The sequence below is a fragment of the Mastigoproctus giganteus genome, chromosome 4 (assembly GCF_048544385.1).
Source record: "Mastigoproctus giganteus isolate SK-2022 chromosome 4, ASM4854438v1, whole genome shotgun sequence".
In the NCBI taxonomy this organism is placed as follows: domain Eukaryota; kingdom Metazoa; phylum Arthropoda; class Arachnida; order Uropygi; family Thelyphonidae; genus Mastigoproctus; species Mastigoproctus giganteus.
This window is the reverse complement of record NC_143578.1, coordinates 147347757-147374012: the sequence shown is the minus strand read 5'-3', so window position 1 is coordinate 147374012 and position 26256 is coordinate 147347757. Positions and strand designations below refer to the sequence as shown.

Sequence of the window (26256 nt, the reverse complement as noted above, 5' to 3'; positions counted from 1 at the left end):
GGATTAGAAGGGTTGGCACGATCACCCAAATCTGTAAAACCACTGCGTTCTGGTCGACCTTTTGGTTAAAGCTACAAATATGAAACAGGCGGAAATATCCTGAAAGCCACATCAATAGGGGGAATACCTATCACCGTAACCCCCCACAAAACTTTGAACTCTTCGTGAGGTGTCATTTCAGAGTGGGACCTTCTTTGTGTCTCTGAAAAAGAGATCTGCTCTGAATTGAAAGAACAAGGAGTGACAGCTGTCAAAAAAATATCAGTGTGAAAGGATGGGAATCTCATCCCTACCCAAGTTCTCATCCTAACATTTAACACCCCACAGCCTCCAAGTTCCATCAAGGCAAGGTACTTAAACTGCTTAGTGAGGATTTATATTCCAAACCCACTGAGGTATTTTAAATGCCAAAAATATGGCCACTCACAAACAGCTTGTCGTGGTAACCCTGCCTGTACTCGATGTGGTGCGAAAGACCACAAGAGCAAGGAATGTTCAGCTTCCAAACCAATCTGTGTAAATTGCCAAGAAGAGTACCCTGCCAACTTCAGACAGAGCATGCCAGCAGTGGAAGGATGAAAAAAAGATGCAAAAACTGAAAACAGAGCTGAATATCCTCTACCCAGAGGCTAGAAAACGCATACAACCAATAAATAGTGGGAAGCCTTCATATGCTCAGAAGGTTTCTGTGAAGTGTACTATCGGTACACAAACTGAGATGGCTGTACTACCAAGAGAGTCATTCACTCCGATTGCATGCTATTTATTGAGTTCACAAAAGCCCACCAAAAAAACACAGTCAGCTGCCACTCCTATATCCATACCTCCTAGTGCTCCACCACTACCAAAACCAAGTGGTAAAGAAGAGCCACCAGTAATAACAGAAACAGTGGATGTAGAGGACAAGGAGGTACTGGACGAATCAGTCTTGGAACTCCTTGCAGAGAAAGAAATGGACGCGGGACAGCGTCCATACTTCCCCAAAAAAGATAAACCTAAGACAGACAAAAGTAAGCCCTCAGCACTTTGGAAGCCGTCTGATGGACACACCAAGCCAAAGCCAAAATAATGTCTAAATTCCATAGAATAAATACAATGGAGTTGTTGTGATTCCGGCAAATACTGATGACATCAAGGCCCTCCTGCAAAAGCACGAGCCAGTTTGCTTTTGCTTGCAGGAGACTTATCTAAAGTCAAATGATGATCCCGCGATGCATAACATCTCAATTTTTTGTAAGAATTGTGGATGGTCCTGCTCATGGAGGAGTGGCTATCCTTGTGGGCAACCAGACCCCAGTTCAGCCCTTCTAATTACAGCCAGCATAGAGGCTGTTGCAATTCGCCTTACAATGGGATTTTTATTAATCTGCTCTGTTTATTTGTTACCTGGGACTGACATTTCCCAGGAAGACCTTGATGATCTTGTAATGCAGTTGCCTTCCCCTTTCTTACTTCTCGGGGATTTCAACGGACCTTATTATCCTGTGGAGTAGTGCTAGCATCAATGGAAAGGGACGAGTCATAGCACATATGCTAAATGACAATTACCTCTCCCTTCTAAATATTGGAACAAACACCTTCTTCCACATGCCTACCCGTACGTTTTCTGCCATTGATCTATCTATCTGCTCCCCTTCTCTTCTCCCTTCACTCACTTGGGAAGTGGAGGAGAACCCATATGGAAGTGATCACTTCCCTGTGATAGCCTGCTTACACACTGGGAGACCATGTCTGCCTTTTAGGTTACCACAGTGGAAGTTTGATCAGGCTGACTGGAATGCCTTTCAACATCAGGCAAATTTAAATAACTACAGTCAGTCAGGAGCCTATCAATGATGCAGTCACATACATTGCAGAAAACATCGTCCTTGCAGCTGCAATTGCAATCCCAAAAACATCTGCCCGGTTTCCACCTTTTCCCAAGCCATGGTGAAATTCACAATGTACAGAAGCTAAAAAGGTGCAAAACAAAGCATGGGGGATATTCCGCCAATATCCCACCACTGCCAACCTTATAGCCTTTAAAGGCGCATGAGATAAAGTTCAGTACACTTGCTGCCAGAGTCAGAAGGAGTCATGGATCCATTTTATGTCATCGATTATCCAGTCTACCAGTGCTAAGGTGGTCTGGGATAAAATCCGGAAAATGAAGGGAAAATATACATCTTACACCTCATCGATCCTAGACTTATAATGGATGCACTATAGCAGAGCTCACTGCAGTAGTCAATGCTCTTGGGGAAACATTTTTAAACATCTCTGGGATATCATCCTATTCCCCAGAGTTTCTGGTCCTGAAACATAAAAGAGAAAAACAGGCACTAAATTTCACACTAAAGGGCCTTTGTTCCTACAATGAACCATTCACTATGCAGGAATTAAAAAGAGCTCTCTCACTTTCTAAAGCAAGCACTGTTGGGCCAGATGCAATTCATTATGAAATGTTTAAGCATCTTTCCCCAACATCTATGGATCGCCTGCTCATTTTATATTACAAAATCTATACTGAAGAGCAGTTTCCGGATGCCTGGCGCATGGCAATTGTTCTTACCTTTGCGAAGCCAGGAAAGGATCCTAAAATCCCTACTAATTATCATCCTACCACTCTGACCAGCTATCTGTGCAAAATCATGGAAAGAATGGTTAATCTTCATTTAATGTGGTATTTAGAATCAAACCGCCTTCTCTTCTCTCCAACATTCAGTGTGGCTTTTGCAGAAACAGGTCCACTCTGGACCATCTTATTAGACTGGAAACATCCATCTGTAATGCTTTCCTAAAATGCGAACATTTGGTGTCAGTGTTCTTTGACATGGAGAAAGCATATGACACAACTTGGAGATTTGGTATCTTAAAAGATTAGCATGACCTTGGTCTTAGAGGGCATCTCCCCGTTTTTATTAAAAACTTTCTAGCCACGTGAGCCTTCCAAGTTCGTGTAGGATCCTCACTCTCTCATCCATTTTGCCAAGAGGAGTACCACAATGTCACACTTTTTGCCATCAAAATAAATTCCATCACAGAACAACTTCCTCCAACTGTAAACAGCACCCTCCATGTTGATGACTTTAGCATATTTTGTCAGTCATGCAACATGAGGGTTATTGAAAGACAACTGCAACATGCCATTAAACGCCTTAATTCCTGGGCACTTGCTAATGGATTCAGGTTCTTGCCGCAGAAGAATTTGCATACACTTTTGTCGTAAGCGTAATCTTCATCCTGAACCTGAATTAAAGCTTGGACAAAATGCTATTCTAGTAGTGTCAGATACAAAATTCTTGGGACTCGTATTTGATAAAAAGCTGATCTTTCTAGATCACATCCATCAACTTCATACAAAGCGCATGAGAGGTCTTAATATTCTTCACTCTTTGTCCTTTACATCTTGAGGTGTGGACCATTGCACCCTACTGCGCATTTACCGTGCACTTGTGCAATTGAGATTAGATTATGGGTCCCAGGTGTACAATTCAGCCAGGGACAGTGTACTCTGATGGCTGGACCCTATCCATCATCAGGCTATCCGTATCGCTACTGGGCATATTGAACATCTCCTGTCCAGAGCCTATACGTTGAAGAAAATGAACCACTGTTATCACTTCGACGTAAGCAGTTGTCTTTCAATATGCTTTAAAACTGAAATCCTTGCCAGACCATCCAACGTGGCCAACCATTTCTGAGCCACAATGGGAAAGTTTGTACAATGCCCATCAGACTGCCAATCATCCTTTTGGTATTCGTGTTCAAGCGCTACTCAAAGAACTTAAAATCAAGATAGACAAGGTTGCCCATACACCAAATCAGCTCCTTCCTTCCTGGCATGCTCACGTCCCAACATGCGACTTTTCCCTTAAAATCTGGGGAAAGTTGGACACTCCATCATCTGTCTACTTGCCTTTTTTCAGCACACAGAGCTGAACATTCTGAGTTCATTCCAGTTTACACAGATGGCTTGAAGTCTGAATTCAAGGTAGGATCTGCTGGGTTTTTTCAGACACCACTATATCAGAGCAGATTCTCCCTGAATGCAGCATATTCACTGCAGAGCTGAGCGTTATACAGTTAACCTTGGATCATATTAGTAAATGCCAGCACCAACAATTCTTTTTTATATTCAGATGCTTTGAGCGTCTTACAGGCTTTATTATCTGTCAGATATAATCCTCACCCAGTTCTATCTGAAGTTCAGCAGAAGATTCACTCTCTCCATGAACGTGAATACGGTATCCGCTTCTGCTGCATTCCCAGCCACATTGGGATTAGGGGAAATGATTTGGAGTAATTTTTGAATGAAACCTCATCAATGTTTCCAAAAAAGAAATTAAAAATGAGTTACTATTAGTATTAGCATAACCATATGGTACACGGAAGCCACAGCTGTTTTCTGCACTGGCCAAGAAACAAAAAAGCAGATAAGAGAAGAAAATACAAATTCTGAACTTCCCTCCTCATGTACCTGGTTGACCTCTGAATTTCTTCAAACTGTCAGCCTCAACTACCTGCAAAGGCAACTTGTTCCAGTAATCAATGGAACAAGACTCACTGGCTAAAAGAAAACTTTCTACATTCTGGTCTAAACCTCTTCCCCAGTAATTTAAATTTATGGCTCCTAGTTTTGGAATTCTTTAAGAGTGAAAATTCTGCTTTCATTCATTTTACTAATTGCTGTCAGGGACTCATAAACCTCAATCGGTTCCCCTCTAACGTGCCTGGTTGCCAAGCTCTGTAACCCACATAATCAAAGTCTTTCCTCAAACCGTTGCCCATTTTCTGATCTCACTATGCGAGTTGTTCATCTTTAGACTCTTTCAAGAAACTCAATATCTTTTTAAGATGAGGTTTCCATACTTGGACACAGTATTCCACACGCAGTCTTACATTTGCCTTACACAGCGGGATTATATTCTTCCTATCTCTACAGGATAATGTTCAATAAATCATCACTACAACATCATGGGCTTTCTTGGCTGCATGTTTACACTGTTCAGAAACTTCATCTCTGTCCATATTATATCTCCCAGATCCCTTTCTTCCTCTACTCATTTTAATTCAACACCCAACAAGTGTATTTTATTTTCAGGTTGTTATTCCCCAAGACTATTCCCCATTTCATTGCATTAAAACATAGCTGCCACTTTTCTAACAATACTTGAAGCCTGTTCAAGTCATCACAAGGAAGTAGGGCGCCTCCGTAGCCAGGTGGGAAGGAGCAGCAGTGCATAGCACATGCTTCTTGATTAGACCGGGGTTCAAGCCCGTCACCACCAAATACGGAGGATGCGGAAAGGTCAGGGAATGACCACCGCATATCCCCGGAGCAATATGGCCTTAGTTGCTAATGCTCCTAAAAACCAAATAACAAACAAACAAGGAAGTACTGCTTGGCACTGGTCATTAACAACTCTTCCAATCTTTATATTGTCTGCAAATTTTGACAGCATGTCCTTTATCCTTTTGTTAATGTCATTTACAAAAATCAGAAACAGCAGTGGTCCAAGAACTGATCCCTGGGAGAATCCACTTCTAACGTTACACCAATGTCAAGTCTATCCATTAATCCCAACCCTCATGCTTCTGCTCTGCAGCCACCCATCAATCCATCTTATAATCTTTCCAGTAATCCCAACATGTTCCAGGTTATACAGTAACCTCTTATGAGGGACTGAGTCAAATGATTTGCTAAAATACAAATAAAAAAAAACTACATCCAGCTCATGAGTAACTGTGTCAAAATAGTTTATTAGGTTAGTTAATCATGATTTTCCCATAAAAAGCCCATATTATGTGTCCTTCAAAATGCCATTTTTTTCTAAATATCCGTGGATTGTACTCTTAATCATTGCCTCTAAAGCTTTTCCTTCCACTAGAATCAGACTAACTTGTCTGTAGTTATGGACTTCACTCTTAGAACCACTTTTATATATTGACAATACGTTGGCACTTCTCCAGTCCATAGGAATCTCACCCGAGTCCAACGATGCCCTGATCACTAATATTGAATTCGCTGATTTCATATGGATCAACCTCACCTACACAGTCTCTCCTCAGCATGAAGGATATTTCATCAGTAAAGGCTGATGCAAAGTGCCTATTCAAATCATCAGAAACGTCAGCTGGGTTGTCTAAGAATTAACTACACCCATATACAAAGGTCTAATCTGATTTGTTTTTTCCTTCTTTGTATTTATATGCATAAAAAATTCCTTGTCCTCATTTTTTGTTCTCTCTCTTAGGCAGCACTTTTTCATACGCAGCCTTTGCCCTCTAACCTTATTTGTACTGTTACAGATAAACTTGTAACTTGTATAGGCTTTAGTACTTTTCATCGCTTAACCTTCCCCTGCTCTTTCTGCCCAGCTCCATATTCATCTGTTTAGGCATCCCCCTTGGGCAATATATTCTTAATGGTATTAGCATTAGTAGAGGCATACGATGCAAGAAAGCAAGCTTATGGAGCATCAGCCAAAAAAAAAAAAAAACACTCCCATTTTACCCCTCCATTCATTCTAGCTCAGCCTTAAATTTCTTTAGGCTATCAACTTCCACAACAAGAGATGGAAGTCTGTTCCAGCAATCAACTTCCCGCTGGCTAAAGGCAAATTTCCGCACGTCTATTCTACAATTGTCTTTTCTCACTTTGAATCTATGCCCCTTCAGGTTCTTAATCTGAGCAAGAGGAAGAATCCCATCAGCATTGAGCTTGCTCAACCCGTTCAAGGCATTATACACCTGATTCCTTCAATATTGTTAATAATTTATTGTTAATAATTGATTCCTTTAATATTGTTAATAATTTATTGTTAAGAATTGATTCCTTTAATATTGTTAATAATTTATTGTATATCAATTTATACTTCAGTACATAAAATTAAAAATTTATTTTTGTAGTGTTATGGATGAAAGATGGGAAACCATTGGAAGAAAAGGGTACACATCACCAGTTTATGAAATCTGGAAAAATGTATAAATTAACAATCTCCAAGTGTGAAGTTACTGATGTTGGTCAGTATTCAGTCTGTGCCATTAATGCTTCGGGTGAAAGTACAGCTACCTTTTCTCTGAATATTCTTACAGAAAGTGATCTTTAATAGTTGTAACTGTATACATAACTTTCCAAGGAATTGGTGAGTGAGTTTATTTTATCATTTTTATGCACTTATATTATTCAGCAGTTTGGGATGAAATGCTTATAGGATAAATTATTTCTAATTTTTCTAATAATGGATTAATTAAAATATTTGTAATCATCAGTTAAAAATAAGAACCAATATCTTATGTAATGGGAAAAAAAACATAGAAAAATGCAAAGTATTTTATTGTCAAAAGAGAATAACATGCTTTTTTTTATTATTGCATTGAATATATGAAAAAGATGTCATTAAACAGAGTGTCAAAATGCATTAAAGCAGAGACAGAGACACTACCATGGCCACTCTTTGCTTCAATACATTGCCCAAGCATGTTATTGGCCTTTGCTTTATCATGAACATCATTTGCTATTTTATGTAAAACACTGTTTTACTTAATATGAACATGCAGTAACCTGGAAGAAGAAAATCCCTCTACCAGGGCTAAAAGGGAAAAAAATGCACTTGAATAACTTCCCACCTTTAGAGGCTTCAAGCTCAAGATTAGAAAAGTCCAATGGAAATGACTCTAACCAACCTAACAGGCTTGAAGGGAAGCACAGTGCAATGAATGCCAAACTTTCTAGTGATACACCCTCCCTCCCCACCCAGGTTCAAGTTATCACCATTTCTTATTCAAAGCTATTTGGAATCCATCACTAGATTACCAAAAATGGTAAAACAAATAACAATCCAGAGACCTCCTGATTGAAATAGTCACCTCCAAAACATTCCATATGGCTGTTCAAAACAATAAAATTTGGCAGGCTGCCAATATCTGTTACTTTCCACAATACCTTAAATTCATTAAAAGGTGCATCATAGAGTGGTACCTACATACAGAATCTGAAGAATTAGTTCAGGAACTTAGCAATCAAAAAGTAATCAGTGTCAAATGTATAATGAATAAAAAAGATGGAAATCTGATTCTAACTCGATCCATCATTCTAACTTTCAGCACTCCAGATTTTCCATCCTCAGTTAAAGCTATTTAAACTGCTGAATTTGGCCTTATATCCAAAATTCCATTCATTTTAGATTCCAGAAATATGGCCATCACCTGTAGAGGTGATGCCATATTTCTGACAAATGGCATCACCTCTATAGGTGATGCCATTTGTCCTATTTGTGGTTCCAAGAAGCATACACAAGCAGATTGCACAGCCTCAACTTCCATTTGCCCCAACTGCAAAGGAAGCCACCCAGCCTTTTCTAAATCATGTGAAATGTGGAAAACAAGAAATAAAATTCAAGAATACAGAATTGAACATAAAGTCACTTACCCTGAGGCACGCAGACAAGTCATGTTGAGCATGCCTAGTCGATCCTATGCATCTATTATTCTAAACTATCTTTCAACTGCAGATCAGACAGTTGTATCAATACTGACTAACTCTCCTTATTAGTTAACTGGGTTAAAAGTACACTATCAACCTGTAGAAAAGGCACACCTCAAACTAAAACCAGCAAAGTGATCAACATTCCATCCCAACTGATATTCCAGTTAGCATCCCAACTGATATTCCAGTGGCCTCACATAATAAAAAAGTATTGAACATTGCTAAAGACAGTAAGAAAACCGAACCATGCACCAACAGTGTGGAAGTGAATGTATACTCATATTATGAGGAACCCATACTAGAACTTCATGTGAGTGATACTGTGGATATTGGATGGCCCATCTGCCAAAAAAAAGACAGGTAAAAATGCTCCTCATACAAAAATCAGTCAGATTGATCATCTTCAGCTAAACCTAAATGATGCACAACATTTTACAGTGGAACTGCATAGGACTAAGCAGTTATTCTGATGACTAAAAGGATTTAATCACTCAGTTCAATCCCATAGGCCTACAGGAAATATTCGTGTCACCGTCTGTCTCACCAAAATTTTTGAATTTTATTATGTACAGATGAGATAGGAGCTCAGAATCTCTTGCATGTGGAGCACTATTTTTATTAATTCTAACATTCCGCCGAGCCTATCCAATTATGAACCACCTAGAAGCTGTGGCAGCTAAAAATCTGGTTGATACTTCAGTTACCCTTGTTTCTATTTACATTCCACCATCTGTGCCATAATTTATTGTTATAAATGAACTAATTTATTGTTATTAGATTGCTAACAGAATTTTCAAACATCTGCAATGCATCACTTTCAACCAGAAAATCAGATAATGATATCTATTCAAGGTCATTTCCAGCACTCTTTAGTGAGTAAATTTTTTCTCCTCTTTTTTTTTTTTTTGTTTTAAGTTTTAATTCACAGTCAGCATAAAGACATTGACTCAAATACTCCTTGTCATACTCCTGACTTTGTGTTCAACCATTCAGAACTCGACAACCTCCTTATACGACTCCCAGCTCCAATTTGTCTTATTGGTGACTTTGGTGATCCACTACAATAGACGCAAGAGGTAAATTGATTGAAGAATTTAGGAATAATAATGATCTTAATTTACTAAACACTGGATCTCCCACCCACATCCATCTTCCTACAGGATCTAATTCTGTAATTGACTTGTCAGTTTGTTCTCCATCCACCTTTTCAATTGACATGATCGGCGTTAACCGATCCCTTTAACAGTGATCACTTTCCAATTATTTCCTTAATGCAAACAGGGGGTAACTCCAAATCCTGGTCAGTGATCCACTTGGAAGTTTAATAAGGCAAACTGGAGACAGCTATTCTGCCCAAATCCTTTTAGACAGACTGTTTATTGATGATGTAACTACTTGAATAACCAATTAGATTTTGACTGCAGCTAATGCTTTCATTCTAAAATTCAAGACATATCCACATTCGCCAAAATCACTGGTGGAATATTGTTTTAATGCCAAACAGGCACAAAAATCATGCATGGAAAAATTTCCACAAGTATCTTACCATTAGCAACCTTAATTGCTTATAAAAAACTTTAAAGCAAAACAAATTAGATGGAAAGCAAAACATAATTTGTTAATTCTTTTTGCCTCTACCATCAAAAAAGACATCAACACACTGCTCATCTGGAGAAGGATATAGGCACCTATTTGGCAAATTCATTCAGCTGCTCTCTCCAGTATTTACTGGAAAGGGAAAGACCTGTCTACTCTGAAGAAGTTGCTAAAGCACTAGCAAAATAATTTGCTACAATCTCTGCTTCTGCCTCCTATGCATTCTCCTTCCAGATCATCAAAGCAGGTGCAGAATGATATTAACTTCTTCACACAGCTCATTACCATACAACCAACCCTTCAAGTTAACAGAACTGAAAGAATCATTAAATAGATCTTCCAGTAGTGCCACGGGCTCAGGTGGTGTTCATCTGGGCCTGCTGAAGCATTTACTTGAAGAGAACTTGTGTACCCTGTTAATTTTCTATAATAGGATCTTTGAAAATGCCTATCCTTCTTCCTGGCACCATTCATTCATTATCACACTGCCAAAACCAGGAAAAGATCCTTCTTTGTTCAAAATTGCGGGCCAATATCTTTTACAAGTTGCATGAGTAAAATTTCCAAAAGGATGGTTCAACAACTTGCATCCTGGAGTCACAGAATCTCCTAACAGATCATTAGTATAATTTTGTGAAGAACAAATCAACCCTAGATGTGCTCATCAAAGCTAAATCTCATATTTTCAGCACCTTTGCCATGAAACAACATCTAGCCATGGTGAACTTAGATCTTGAAAAGGCATTTGACACTATTTAGTATCATGGTATTATGTTGTTTGTTGTTGTTTGGTTTTTAGGAGCATTAGCAACTAAGGCCATATTGCTCCAGGATATGCGGTGGTCATTCCTTAACCTTTCCGCATCCTCCGTATTTGGTGGTGACGGGCTCGAGCCCCGGTCTAATCAAGAAGCGTGTGCTACGCACTGCTGCTCCTTCCCACCTGGCTACGGAGGCGCCTATCATGGTATTATCATAGATCTTTACCATCTAGGATTAAAGGAACACTTCCCTGAAATAATTCAAAATTTCTTGTGCTTGCATTCTTTTCAAGTCTGATATAAAAACATACTCTCTACATCTCACATTCAGGAGGAAGGAGTACCATAGTGTTCGATACTTGGTTCAACACTATTTTCAATTCGAGTTAGCAACATGACACAGATATCCCAAAAACTGTTGAAGCTTACATGTCTGCGAGGGACCTTACCATTTCCTGACAGTCTCAAAGTACGAATACTATTGAATGGCAGCTCCAACTTGCCATAACCAAAATAGAATCCTGGACTCATGGAACAGTTATCGACTATCAGAAAAGAAATGCAAGTGATGGGCTCTCCATCCTGATCCTGAACTAGAAATAAACTACTCCAATTCTCCTTTTTAATACAGTTGATTCTTGGGCAGATTTTAGACAGCAAGCTAAACTTCCAAACCCACATCATTCATTTAAGAACTACTTGCATTTCAATATACTTCACTCAATCTCGTCCATGTCATGGGGAGCTGATTGGTATACCTTACTACACCTCTACAAGTCTCTAATTTATTCATGCCTAGATTATGGTTCTCTGTTATACAACTCTGTTGGATAAGCATATTAGGATGGCTAAATGTCACCCAGCACAGTGCTCTGAAAACTTCCCCAGTCCTGGCAAGAGTGAGGACTGGGCACTCATTCTGTATGAATGTACAATATATTTAACCCCAGGGGCTCACATCTGGTGAGTATGGGCTTGGCACACCCAGGGTCCTGAGCTGGATATCATCATTCTTCTCTTTCTTGGTGATTCCCTTCTACTTCTCTCTCGCTCTCGCTCTCTCTCTCTCTCTCTCTCTCTCTCAGGATGACTCAGAAATTTTTTTTTTGCTGGTGCAGCATAAGCCTCAGACTTCCTTACACCATATTGCTCATAATAATAATAATAATAATAATAATATGATATACAAAGATTACAGCTAATAGCAGAAATTAGCTCACCTCCCAAGGGAACAAGAACATCAATTCATTATGGAAGAAAATGAATGTGTTGATCGAAACATCAAAGGCAGATATTGTTGGGATATCAGAGACATGGTGTCACACAGATGTAAGCAGTGAAGAATTGGAAGGTGGGGAGTACAATGTATACAGAAAGGATAGACAGAGTAGGAAGGGAGGAGGGGTTATGCTGTTAGTTAAGAAATACATAAAATCTAAGGAAGTGCATCCATTTGACACAGGTAGACAGTGCAATATTGAGTTTGTTTGGTGTGACATAAACACTGAGAAAGGAAAAATGAGAGTAGGAGTATGTTATAGGCCTGATGACGTGGATGAGTACAATGAACAGTTGTGCAGAGAAATAGAATGGGCCAGCAGATCAGAATGTCTTTTAATGGGGGATTTTAAATTTCTAGATATTGACTGGAACCTGTGGATTGGTCACACACACTAGTGAGACTTTTGTAGAGTTATTGGAAGAACATTTTCTACGGCAACATGTTTGAAGGGCAACCAGAGGGAGTAATACCCGTGATCTGATTATCAGCAGTGATCATGCATGCATTATGAATTGGCAGATAAAGGAACCACTAGGTGAGAGTGATCACAGTGTATTGATGTGGGATTTACTTAAAGATGTAACTATGATCAAGGGTTTTTGTTTTTGTAAAGGTGACTGCAGAGGTCTCAGACAGTTTTTAAATTCTATAGAGTGGGATCAACTGATGATGTTACCAACAGTGAATTCTAAATGAATTCTTTAGGGACTTAATCTTGGAGGCTACTAGGCTTTTCATACCAACTAAGAAATACTGTTCAAGATTCAGGCCTAAATGGATGTCGGATCAATTAATGAGGCTTGTGGCAGAGAATAAAAATGCATGGGATTCATATAAATTATCAGGCAATACAGAAGCCTATGACAGATATAAGCTAGTCTGTAATCAAGTCAAAAATGAGGTTAGGCAGGCAAAGGCAGATTACAAGAAATCTTTAGAAAATGATGCAAAGAAAAATAGCAAAGCGTTCTTTACCAGAAGGAAGGGGATGTATCAGATTGGTCCACTTAACATAGATGGTTCGACTATTGATGATCCTGCTGCAGTAGCTGATAAACTGAATGAGTATTTTTCTTCTACATTCATGCTTGAGGAGTTATTCAAGCAGGGGAATGCCAGACGTTTATCAAACTCTAACAGGGAGCTAAGTGATTTTGTGATAAATTAGAGAAGAAATTGTTGAATTTAAAAATAAAAAAGGCACCTCGGGCAGATGGAATCTCTCCAGTTATAATGAAGGAGACAGCAAGGGAAGTAAGCAAACCCTTAGCCATAATTATGAGAGCATCCTTAGAGTCAGGGGAGGTCTCCATGGACTGGAGATGTGCAAATGTATCCTCAATTCACAAAGAGGGTTCAAAGGGTGACACAAATAATTATAGATCTGTTAGTTTAACTTCTGTTCCTGGAAAAATAATGGAGTCACTGGTTAAAGAATTGATACAGTATCGCCTAGACAAGATAGCAGTAATAGTTCAGACACAGCATGGGTTTTTTAAGGGGAAGTCTTGTCTGACCAATTTGATTGAATACTATCATGTGGTCACAAAGGAACTGGATGCTAGAAACAATCTTGATATCATATACTTGGATTTCAGGAAAGCTTTTGATACTGTTGCACATGGAAGACTGCTGTACAAATTGGAGCGTATGGCATTAAGGGCAAGTTACTGCAATGAATAAATGGATGGTTGAGTGGGAGATGGCAGAGAGTGGTTATAAATGGACACTGCTCTACGTGGACTAATGTTATTAGCGGAGTCCCCCAGGGTTTGGTGCTGTGCCCATTGTTGTTTTGTGTAGTTATCAATGATATTGATGAAGGTATATCAGGCTTAATGTCCAAGTTTGAAGATGATAGAAAGGTTGGCAGAGTTGTTAATTAGCATTAGCATTAGTAGAGGCATTTGATGCAAGAAAGCAAGCTTATGCAGCATCAGCCAAAAAAAAAAAAAAAAAACCACTACTTCATGGAAGTCTGTTCCACCAACCAACCACCTGCTGGCTAAAGGCAAATATCCGCACGTCTATCCTACATCTGTCTTTCCTCAATTTGAATTTATGCCCTCTCAGGTGATTATTCTGAGCGAGAGGAAGAATCCCATCAGCATTGAGCATGCTCAAACCATTCAAGGCTTTATACACCTCTATCAGATCACCTCGCTGGTGCCTAGTCTCCAGACACTAATTTGAAAAACTTAAGCCTTTCTTCGTAAGAGCACCCCTTTGTTCCATTCACTAATCTCGTTGCCCTTCTCTGTACTCGTTCCAGCATCTCTACATCCTTCTTGAAATGAGGCCTCCAGACCGGTATACAGTACTCTAGGTGTGGCCTGACCTTAATGACAATAAAGACAGTATGCTACTGCAACAGAATCTGAAAAAGTTAGGCAGATGAAGTTTAACATTTACAAACCCAAAATACTGCATATGGGTAGCAGTAATCCCAAAGACACATACTAACTGTGTGGTACTACACTCAGGGAGGTGGAGAGTGAAAAATACCTGTTCCTGGAAAAATAATGGAACTGTACAGTCAGATATGAAGTTCTCTGTGCAGGTCATGGATTTTTGTCAATGATATCTAGGAATTTTGCTAGCAGAGACCAGGAGGTGATTATCCCTTTGTATAAGAAAATGGTCAGACCACACCTTGAGCACTGTATACATATCTGAAGACCTCATTTTAGGAAGAATGTAGAATTGCTAGAACAAGTACAGAGTAGGGCAACAAGGTTGGTGAGAGGAACAAAGGGGTGCACTTATGAAGAAAGGCTTAAATTCTGCAGGTTGTAGCATCTGGAGACTAGACACCTGTGAGGTGATCTGATTGAGGTCTATAAAGCCTTGAATGGTTTGAGCAGGTTCAATGCTGATGGGATACTTCCACTTGTTCAGACTAAGAACCTGAGGGGGCATAGATTCAAATTGAGGAAAGGCAGTTGTAGAATAGATGTGTAGAAGTTTGCCTTTAGCCAACATGTAATTGATCACTAGAACAGACTTCCTTCTGTTGTTGTTGTGGAAGTTGATAGCTTAAATAAATTTATGGCTGAACTAGACAAACATTTGGAGTGACTGGATGGGTGAAATGGGAAGGTGTTTTTTTTTTTTTTTTGACCGATGCTGTATAAACTTGCTTTCTTGCATCATATGTCTCAACTAATGCTAATGCTAAAATACATATAAAGGCCTCGCAATCTTTGCTTAATGAATATTTGAAATCAGATGAAATATATAAAGACAGGCCCTACAACCAAGCAACCGTGAAAAGCTAAAGTGTGTATGTCTCCCACCATGATATCGATGGGTCAACTGTTGATGATCCTGCTCAGGTAGCTAACAAACTAAATGAATATTTTGCATCGACATTCACGCATGAGGGGTTATTCGGCAAGGGGAATGCCAGAGGTGTATTCAACTATGGCAGTAAGCTAGAGAATCTAGTAATAACTGAGAGTAAAGTGGAGGAGAAATTGTTGAAGATAAATACGAGAAAGGCACCTGGGGTGGATGGGATCTATCTGGTTATATTAAAGGAGGCAGCAAAGGAAGTAAGCAAACCCTTAGCCATAATTATGAGAGCTTCCTTGGACTCAGGGGAAGTACCCGTGGACTGGAGATGTGCAAATTTGACCCCAATTCACAAAGGAGGATCAAAGGGCGACACAAGTAATTATAGACCTGTTAGTTTAACTTCTGTTCCCGGAAAATTAATGGAGGCACTGGTTAAAGAAACACTGCAGGATCATCTAGACAAGACTTCAGTTATAGCTCAGACACAGCATGGTTTTGTTAAGGGGAAGTCTTGCCTGACCAATTTGATTGGATACTATGATGCAGTCACAAAAGAACTGGATGCAGGGAATAACTTTGATATTATATACTTGGATCTTAGAAAGGCTTTTGATACTGTTGCACATGGAAGACTGCTGCACAAATTGGAGCGGTGTGGCATTGGAGGCAAATTGCTGCTATGGATAAAGGGGTGGTTGAGGGGTAGAAGACAGAGAGTGGTAATCAATGGACACTGCTCATCATGGACTAATGTTATTAGTGGAGTCCCTCAGGGTTCAGTATTGGGTCCTTTATTGTTTTCTGTATTTATAAATGATATTGATGATGGTATATCAAGCTTAATGTCCAAGTTTGCAGATGATACGAAGGTTGGCCGGGTTGTCAAGGACACTACTGACACTATGCTGCTGCAACAGGATTTGGAAAGGTTGAGCAGATGGGCTTCGAGGTGGCAAATGAAGTTTAACATTGACAAATGTAAAGTACTACATATGGGAAACAGCAACCCCAGAGCAACGTATCAAATCTGGGGTACTACACTGACAGTGGTAGAGAATGAAAGGGACCTGGGGGTGGTTGTGCAGGCAGATATGAAGTTCTCTGAGCAGTGCAGACAGGCTGCAAGAGTAGCTCATGGTGTATTGTCAATGATATATAGGAATTTTTCTAGCAGGGATAAGGAGGTGATTATTCCCTTGTATAAGGCAATGGTCAGGCCACACCTAGAGTACTGTATACAGGCCTGGAGGCCTCATTTCAAGAAGGATGTAGAGCTGCTGGAACGAGTACAGAGAAGGGCAACAAGATTGGTGAATGGGACAAAGGGGTGCTCTTACGAAGAAAGGCTTAAGTTTTGCGAATTACAGTGTCTGGAAACTAGGCACCAGCGAGGTGATCTGATAGAGGTGTACAAAGCCTTGAATGGTTTGAGCATGCTCAATGCTGATGGGATTCTTCCTCTTGCTCAGAATAATCACCTAAGAGGGCATAAATTCAAATTGAGGAAAGACAGATGTAGGATAGATGTGCGGAAATTTGCCTTTAGCCAGCGGGTGGTTGGTAGGTGGAACAGACTTCCATCCCTTGTCGTGGAAGTTGATAGCCTAAATAAGTTTAAGGCTCAGCTGGACAGGTATTTCGAACGAACAGAGGGGTGAAGTGGAAGTGGTTATTTTTATTTATTTATGTTACTTTTTTTTTTTTCTTTTTTTTTTTGGCTGATGCTGCATAAGCTTGCTTTCTTGCACCAAATGCCTCTACTAATGCTAATGCTAATACCTGTTCCTATTCCTAGCTACCCTAACACAACCCATGTGTTTATTTGTACTGCAGTGATTCTCAGCAGTCTCTGAAATACCCTGCATCTTGTTTTCCAGGCTGCTGCTCATTCCAATAGAAGCAGTGCACGAATCACTTTCACCTCTGCCATTAGCTACTTTTAATCTATTTGTCCTTGTATTCCCCCAAGCTAGCAGTTTTCCGACCCAACTAACACTGCCTCGGTAGCATCAGCAAATATTCTGCACCCTTTCTATTTAAGTCTTTTTTTTGTTATACTATATATATATATATATACATATTACATTCTTTACTAACACTAACCCTTCTAACCGCTTGGCCTCCTTGCAGCACTGCTCCTGCCTCCCCGTGGTGGGGCCGGAAATATGGGAGGGGAAGTTAACCCCCAGGGCAAAAAGGAGCTAACAGTGGACAATGATGACTACCCTGCTCTTGAGCAGCCTAGGCGCTCATCTAGTACAGTCAGCAATGCTGATCATGAAATTGCATATGACGGAACAAAATAGATAATAAAACAATAAAACAAATTTAAACAAAATAGAACAAAATAAAAATATCGTCAACGTATCTACACCATGTTGTAATAGGTGTAGGTGGGTTCTGGTGTATATGTTCCTCCAGATCTTCCATGGTGATGTTGGCTATTACCGAACTGACAGGGGCACCCATAGCATGGTGTAGATACGTTGACGATATTTTTACCGTAATACCACGTGGTTCTGAAACTGCACTGCTGGAATACCTCAACTCCCTATCTAATTTCATCAAGTTTACCATAGAATCAGAGGTGAACGGTACGCTCCCGTTCCTGGACGTCCTAGTGCATCGCGTAGGCCCACATCTAGAGACCTCAGTATACTGCAAACCTATGTGGTGCAGTCAATTCACTAACTACAGATCCGGCCACACACCAAGCCATCTCAATAGCACTGCCCGCACCCTATTCTCCAGGGCTTGGAGCTATTCCAGCACCGACACAATTAGGCGTAATGAGATCTCCCGTGTGAAGGCGGACCTAACCAAATGCGGTTATCCATCCCATGTACTAAGCAGATGCCTATTACAGGCAGAAGAACTCACATCCAATCCAAGACCACCAAACCAAGTCGGTATATCGTCCGCCTACATTCCCTATTATCCAGGCGTGTCAGGACGGATCTAGAAGGTCCTTAGAAGTTACAACATCAAATGTGTGCAATTACCCTGCAGGAACCTACGTTCACTTGTCTCTAGCGTGAAGACCCCTGTCACACCTGTCTTATGCAGCAATGTGGTATATCGCATCACCTGTAAAGACTGTAACAGTTGCTACATAGGAGAAACATCAAGGCGTCTCCAGGATCGCCTCACGGAACACGACAGAGCAATCTGGCTTGCCGAAACTGACCAGTCCGCGGTTGCGGAACATTTTTGGGCCACCAACCACGATCTTGACCCCAAACGCGACTTTGAAATATTGAAATAGTAGACCACTCACGACACTTTCGCCACTGCCTATGGCTAGAGTCACTCAACATAGTAAACAATCCAAAGGCATTAAATCACCAGAAAGGCATACGTCTACATCCCATCCTAGAGACAACCTTTTTATTGCTGGCTGATCAGTGGTGTAGAAAGCAGCGCACGTCCATGCAACAACGACGCATGATTAACGTGCCTCACTCAGCTCGTTCTATTTTTGTATTTAATTTGTCAGTTGATGAAGAGACACACGTCTTGAAAGCTACTGATTTTGTTAGTATATATTTGTATTAAACTGGATTATAACTAACTTACGTATATATTATAAACTATGGACCCCAGTTACAAACAGGTTTGTTGTACACATTATTCTATCGTATTTAATCTGCATAGCCTATGCCATTTATTAATTCAGGCAAGAAATTTTCATTTAGTATCGATAAAATGAAGAAAATGTAGGTATAAGCACAGTGCTTTGTTTATAAAAGTTTATGATATGACCACACATGGACAGAACCAGTAAAAATATTCAAATATAAAGGCACATATCCGCTCCTGCTCTATAATATATTAAAATAAAACATTTTTAAAATTTTTTGCAGTAGTCCTTAAAAGGATGAAAAGGCAACAGAGTTTGACAGATTTTTTCAATAAGAAACCAAAATTAGAATTTGTTGTATCAGAATTGGCCTTGGATGGTACAAAACAGTCACAAGCACAACCACTCCAACTTGAAAAAAGCAGCACGTCAATTATTGAAATAAAAAACGATAACAACTCCAAAATTGAAAATAATCTTCCTGAATGCTGGACAGTACAACAATATAACAATTTTAAAGAAAATATGACGGACTGGTAATTTTTAACAAAACGTTAGGTTGTGAGTATTGTGCAAAATATGACTTTATAAAAGAGAATAGTGTTCGTGTGTCAAAAGAATGGAAATGTTTTCAGATTGAAGCATCAGGGAAAAATAAAGAGGTACAACAAGCTTCTCTAAGGAAAAAAATGAAAGAACATTTTTCATCAAAAGCTCATAACATTTGTAAAGAGAACTTAAAACAATGTGAGAAGGATTCAATAACAAAAGTAATAGATACGATGAATGAAAAATATTTAAGTGCTACTTTTAGAGTATTTAATACAGTTTACAGCCTGGCAAAAAGATGTAAACCGTTTTCAGACATAGAAGATGAGATAGAACTGCAAATTAAAAATGGATTAGATATGGGAATAGGATTACATTCTCGTAAAACTGCTGTGAAAGTAGTTGATTTCATTGCAAAGGAAATTAAAAAGAAATATTTAATAAAATTATTGAAAATAATCTGAAAATATGTTTGATTATTGATGAAGCTTCAATGATATCCTGCAAACCACTTATTATACTTTTCTTAAAAGATGAGGATTCAGTTACATCACCAACAATTTTTGTTGAACTAGTTGAATTGGAAAAACAAGATGCAGAGACAATATGTTCTTCAGTTATAGAAAGTTTATAACTGATAGTTGGGCAAATAATGTTGGGCTTACTAAGAACTACCTAGAAAAAAATTTAATAGAATTTTGCTCTGATGGTGCCAGTGTTATGCTTGGGAGAAAATCTGGAGTGAGCACTAGGACTGCAAAAGAGTTTACAAACATAATAATATGGCACTGTTTAAAGCATTGCCTCCATCTTGTTTTAGATGATTTGATAAAGGAAATAAAGCAAGTAAATCATTTTAAAATATTTATTGATAAGATATATACTATTTTCATCAATCCAATTGAACTTTCCAAAATATCTGAACAACTTGGAATTGAAATTATAAAGATTGGTAGAGTTTTGGTTCCGAGATGGGCTGCCTGTAGTTTAAGGTCAACCCTAGCTGTGTGGCACGCTTATCCAGCACTACATCACTATTTTTATTCAAATAAAAAGTACTTAGGTATGGCTGCCTGTCTTGAAAATATATATTTTATAACTGATTTGGCATTGATGATTGCTATTTTAAACGAAATTTCTCTTCTTTCAAATGTACTGCAAGAAAGAAATATAGACATAATAAAGGCTGAAAAACTCGTGATAAGATATATTAAAGCATTTCAAATTCTTGGAAAGGAAAAGGGTCCATACAAAAAAAAAGTTGATGAATTAATTACTTCAGAAACCTTCAAAAATATAAAATTTGTAGAAAAACATCGATTTGTCGGGCTTCCTTGGGAAAGACTTTTAGAAAACATCATAACGAATTTGAAAAAAAGACTAATGGATTGTGAACATTTAAAAGCAAGTTGTAGCCAATTTCAAGATAGGAATAAATTACAATTTCTCAATTTTTTGGAGTCAGATTACTGGAATATTGAAGAAGTACTAGTTCCATGGAAAGCAGCTGAAGAAAAATTGCTTGTATTTAATGACATTTTAATTACCAAATTGATATTAATGATTATCGAGATTTCGTGGAAAACGTTTTAAAAAATTCCCAGAATTATGCAATTCCTGAAAGTGTTCAAAGAGCTAAAAATATTTGAAAAACCCCTTTCCGCTTCTGCTGAACTTACAGCAGAACAATTTCTGTAAGTTCAGCAGAAGCAGAAAGGGGTTTTTCAAAGATGAACATAATATGTTCAGAGAAGAGAAGTCACCTAACTGTTTCTAATATATCAAACACAATGACTATTAGTCTAATTGGCCTACCTCTAACGGAATGGGAGCCTACTCCTACAGTGAAAAGATGGTTAAGAATCAATCACTCAGCCGATGATGCTCGGATAAATGCGAAGAAAATTGCAAGTGAGGACACTAATCAAGAAGCAATATGGAAATATCTTAAATAACAGTTTTATTGTTTTTTGTTAGGTATTATTTAATATTTTTTCATTAATATTTTAAAACTCTTTCTTATAACATAATCTAGTTTTGTGGACCTCTTTTATTGTTCTTATTTAAGTATTAACTGCATGAAATAATAAGAATTTGATTTGTTGTTTTTGCTGTATTCAATTAAAATATTAAACAATTATTTTAATGTGTAAATTAAAAAGGAAACAATTTTTTTTTATTCCTGTCTCAGTACTCGAATAAAATTTTCTACTACATAATTTATAAAATGCCATTTTTATTCTCTAAAAATCTAGTCATCTTACCTCGGGGTCACGTCAATTTTATATTTAATAAAGGGGGTCATGAGCGAAATAAGTTTATGCGCCACTGACCTATGGGAGTGAAATTTTACATGTTAGTTATTGTGTAGACAACTTATATTAAAAATGGCATTTTCCTAATGTTTTATCTAGGTCAGGGTACAAACTTTTTGATACCCCCTCGTATGTTATAGTACTTATTGAGTACTACTGCATTTGGTCTCTCTCTTCTCACCAGAGTGCATTGTGCTTTCCAACAATACCAAAAAATGTTTAAACTCTGGAAAAAACAATCATAAATATAATTTTTTACAAAATAAGAAAAAATGAAAGCATTAAAAAAATAAGCTAGCCTTCAAACTGGTGCAAACTAGAAATTTCAAAACAGTCTAGTTACAGACTAACTGATTTTTCAATTTAACCCCGGGGGCTCACATCTGTTGAGTATGGGCTTGGCACACCCAGGGTCCTGAGCTGGATATCATCATTCTTCTCTTTCTTGGTGATTCCCTTCTACTTTTTTCTCTCTCTCTCTCTCTCTCTCTCTCTCAGGGTAATAGGGTAATTTGGGATTTTTTTTTTTGGCTGGTGCAGCATAAGCCTCAGGCTTCCTTGCACCATATAGCTAATAATAATAATAATAATAATAATGTAGGTCCTTTTGGAATAATTGAAGTTATATAAGTAAGCTCAAATGTGTTGCCAAAAAAAGTTCTTGATTTTGAATCAATTTAGAATAAATTTAATTCTTAATTTAGTAAAATGTAATGGTTTATTATCTTTTAATGTAATGGTTTAAAAAATGGTTTATTGTTTCATTGAATTATTATTTTTTATATTTTTCATTCAGATCATACATCAACCAGTTTTGCTACATCCAAGGTGTAAAATACTATATTTGGGTTTCCAACATCCTTCAAGTCTTATTGCCATGTGAATGAGAATATCCAGGGAACTAAACATAATCATCATCATTTGCAGTTTAAGGAGCAGTATTCTGGATCGTGTGAAATACCTTCATCAGAATATAATGTAAATTAAGAACATATTCACAGGAGTATAGCCGGTGAAAAGGTCTCTCACAGATTTCATTGCTGAAATAAGTAACTGTCAGGCAGCTTTTCACACCTCCTGTCATTATTTCTAATATGTTTTTCAATCATCATAAATATATTCACTGTGGAATGCAACAGTAGACAGTTCACATTATTCTTTATTAGCAAATTAAAACTTGTACAACAGACATAAGATGTGCCTATCTGGGTTCATAATATCACATGTAATGAATATAATTTCAGTAAAAACATATTTTTCACCAGAATTTAAAAAAAAAAAAAAAAAAAAACTTAATAAGCCTGTTTTAGCACCATTTTTGGAAAATTTGAATAAAGAAATTGTAGAATGGCCTGATGTGAATAAATTGCTTATATATCTGTTAAATATCTTAGAGTATCTTTTTTGTTATATATATTTACTATTTACATGTTTAAAATTAAGTGGTTAATTTATTTTAGAGCAGCTACATCCAGCATACTGGATATAGGAAAAATGAAATCTCCCCCCAAGATGGGGCTCATCTCTAATTTAGACACATGCACAAGCTGCAATGAGAATTGTTCAGTGTTAATTGTCAGGTTTTTTTTGCCTATTTGTTCAAATTGGAAATATTAATATACAGCTTAGAGATTTCTAGTGTACAACCTGGATTCAAATAATCAACTCTGCAGTTATGTTACCCCTAATTGTTACAAATGTGGCAGTACTACATCTGACAGATATAAATTTCTTTTTATTTTCTGGAAAAATTTATGGATTTTTTTTAATTAAAGGTGTAAAAATGTTTTTTACACCTTTAATTTTCAAAAAACAAATATAATATTGTGTTGAAAATTTAAAACACATAAGTATTAGCATTAGCGTTAGTAGAGGCATATGATGCAAGAAAGAAAGCTTATGCAGCATCAGCCAAAAAAAAAACCCACTCCCATTTCACCCCTCCGTTCATTCCAAATACCTGTCCAGCTCAGCCTTAAATTTATTTAGGCTATCAACTTCCGCAACAAACAAAGGAAGTCTGTTTCACCAACTAACTACCCACTAGCTAAAGGCAAACTTCCCCACATATATCCTACAACTGTCTTTCCTCAATTTGAATTTATGCCCTCTCAGGTGATTATTCTGAGCAAGAGGAAGAATCCCATCAGAATTGAGCATGCTCAAACCATTCAAGCCTTTATACACATCAATCAGATCACCTCACAGATGCCTAGTCTCCAGACACTGTAATTTGTAAAACTTAAGCCTTTCTTCGTAAGAGCAACCCTTTGTTCCATTCACTAATCTTGTTGCCCTTCTCTGTACTCGTTCCAACAGCTCTACATCGTTCTTAAAATGAGACCTCCAGACCTGTATACAGTACTCAAGGTGTGGCTCGACCATTGCCTTATACAAGGGGATAATCACCTCCATATCCCTGCCAAAAATATTCCTGTATATCATTGACAAGACACTATGAGCTACCCTTGCAGACTGTCTGCACTGCTCAGAAAACTTCATATCTGCCTGCACAATTACCCCCAGGTCCTTTTCATTCTCTACCACTGTCAGATTAGTACCATAGAATTGATATGTTACTCTGGGGTTATTGCTTCCCCTATGTAGTACTTTACATTTGTGAATGTTAAACTTCATTTGCCAGCTCTCAGCCCATCTGCTCAACTTTTCTAGATCCTGTTGCGGCAGCAATACTGTCATTAGTGCCCATAACAACCCTTGCAACCTTCGTATCATCTGCAAACTTGGACATTAAGCTTGATATACTATCATCAATATCATTTATAAATACAGAAAACAACAACGGACCCAACACTGAAACCTGAGGACGTCACTAATAACATTAGTCCACAATGAGCAGTGTCCATTGATTACCATCACTGTCTTCTCCCACTCAACCATACCTTTATCCATAGCAGCAATTTGCCTCCAATGCCATACTGCTCCAATTTCTTCAGCAGCCTTCCATGTGGAACAATATCAAAAGCCTTTCTAAGATCCAAATATATGATATCAAATCCAGTTCCTTTGTGACCACATCATAGTATCCAATCAAATTTGTCAGGCAAGACTTTCCCTTAACAAAACCATGCTGTGTCTGAGCTATAACTGAAGTCTTGTCGAGATGATCCTGCAGTCCTTCTATAACCAGTGCCTCCATTAATTTTCCTGGAACAGAAGTTAAACTAACAGCTCTATAATTACTTGTGTCGCCCTTTGATCCTCCTTTGTGAATTGGGGTCACATTTGCACATCTCCAGTCCATGGGTACCTCCCTTGAGTCCAAGGAAGCTCACATAATTATAGCTAAGGGTTTGCTTACTTCCTTTGCTGCCTCCTTTAATATAACTGGATAGATCCCATCCACACCGGGTGACTTTTTTATGTTTATCTTCAACAATTTCTCCTCCACTTTCCTCTGAGTTATTACAAAATCATCTAGCTCACTGCCAAAGTTTAATTCACCTCTGGTATTCCCCTCCCCAAATATATCTTCATATATGAATGTAGATGCAAAATACTCATTTAATTTGCTAGCCAACTGAGCAGTATCATCAACATTTAACCATCAATATTTAGTGGACTTATCTGATTCATTCCTTTCCTACTAGAGTAAAGAAATCAAGGTAAAGAAATCGGTAAAGAAAATCACTAAAATAAAGAAATAGGTTAAGAAATCTTTGTTATTTTTCTTTGCATCCTTTGCCAAGGATTTCTCATAATCTACCTATGCCTGCCTAATCTCCTTTGTGACTTGTGTACAGACCAGCTTATATCTATCGTAGGCTTCGTGTCACCCATTAATTTATATGTATCACATGCATTTTTCTTCTCTGCCATACATCTCATTAGTTCATCTGACATCCATTTAGGACTAAATCTTGAACAATATTTCTTAGTTGGTATGTAAAGCCTAGAACTTCCAAGATAAATTCTTTGAATGCTTCCCATTTTGAATTTGCTGTTGGTAACGTCATCAGTTGGTCATCAGTTCAAATTGGAAATATTAATATACAGCTTAGAGATTTCTAGTGTACAACCTGGATTCAAATAATCAACTCTGCAGTTATGGTACCCCTAATTGTTACAAATGTGGCAGTACTACATCTGACAGATATAAATTTCTTTTTATTTTCTGGAAAAAATTTATGGATTTTTTTTAATTAAAGGTGTAAAAATGTTTACACCTTTAATTAAAAAAAGGTGTAAACATTTTTACCCAAAATATATCTTCATATATGAATGTTGATGCAAAATACTCATTTAATTTGCTAGCCACCTGAGCAGTATCATCAACATTTAACCATCAATATTTAGTGGACTTATCTGATTCATTCCTTTCCTACTAGAGTAAAGAAATCTAGGTAAAGAAATCGGTAAAGAAAATCAGTAAAATAAAGAAATAG

The 26256-nt window shown here is 38.0% G+C and overlaps 1 protein-coding gene across 1 annotated transcript in view; it reads left to right on the top strand.

The window, feature by feature from the left end:
* The window catches only part of LOC150087120 (twitchin-like), a 3511780-nt gene extending 3488544 nt beyond the window's left edge, over positions 1 to 23236 (top strand). The window contains 2 exon segments of the mRNA XM_090372971.1: positions 6892 to 7127; positions 22647 to 23236. Coding sequence (XP_090229097.1) covers positions 6892 to 7091 — 200 coding nt within the window. The 3' untranslated portion in view covers positions 7092 to 7127; positions 22647 to 23236.
* The last annotated feature ends 3020 nt before the right edge of the window (positions 23237 to 26256 follow it).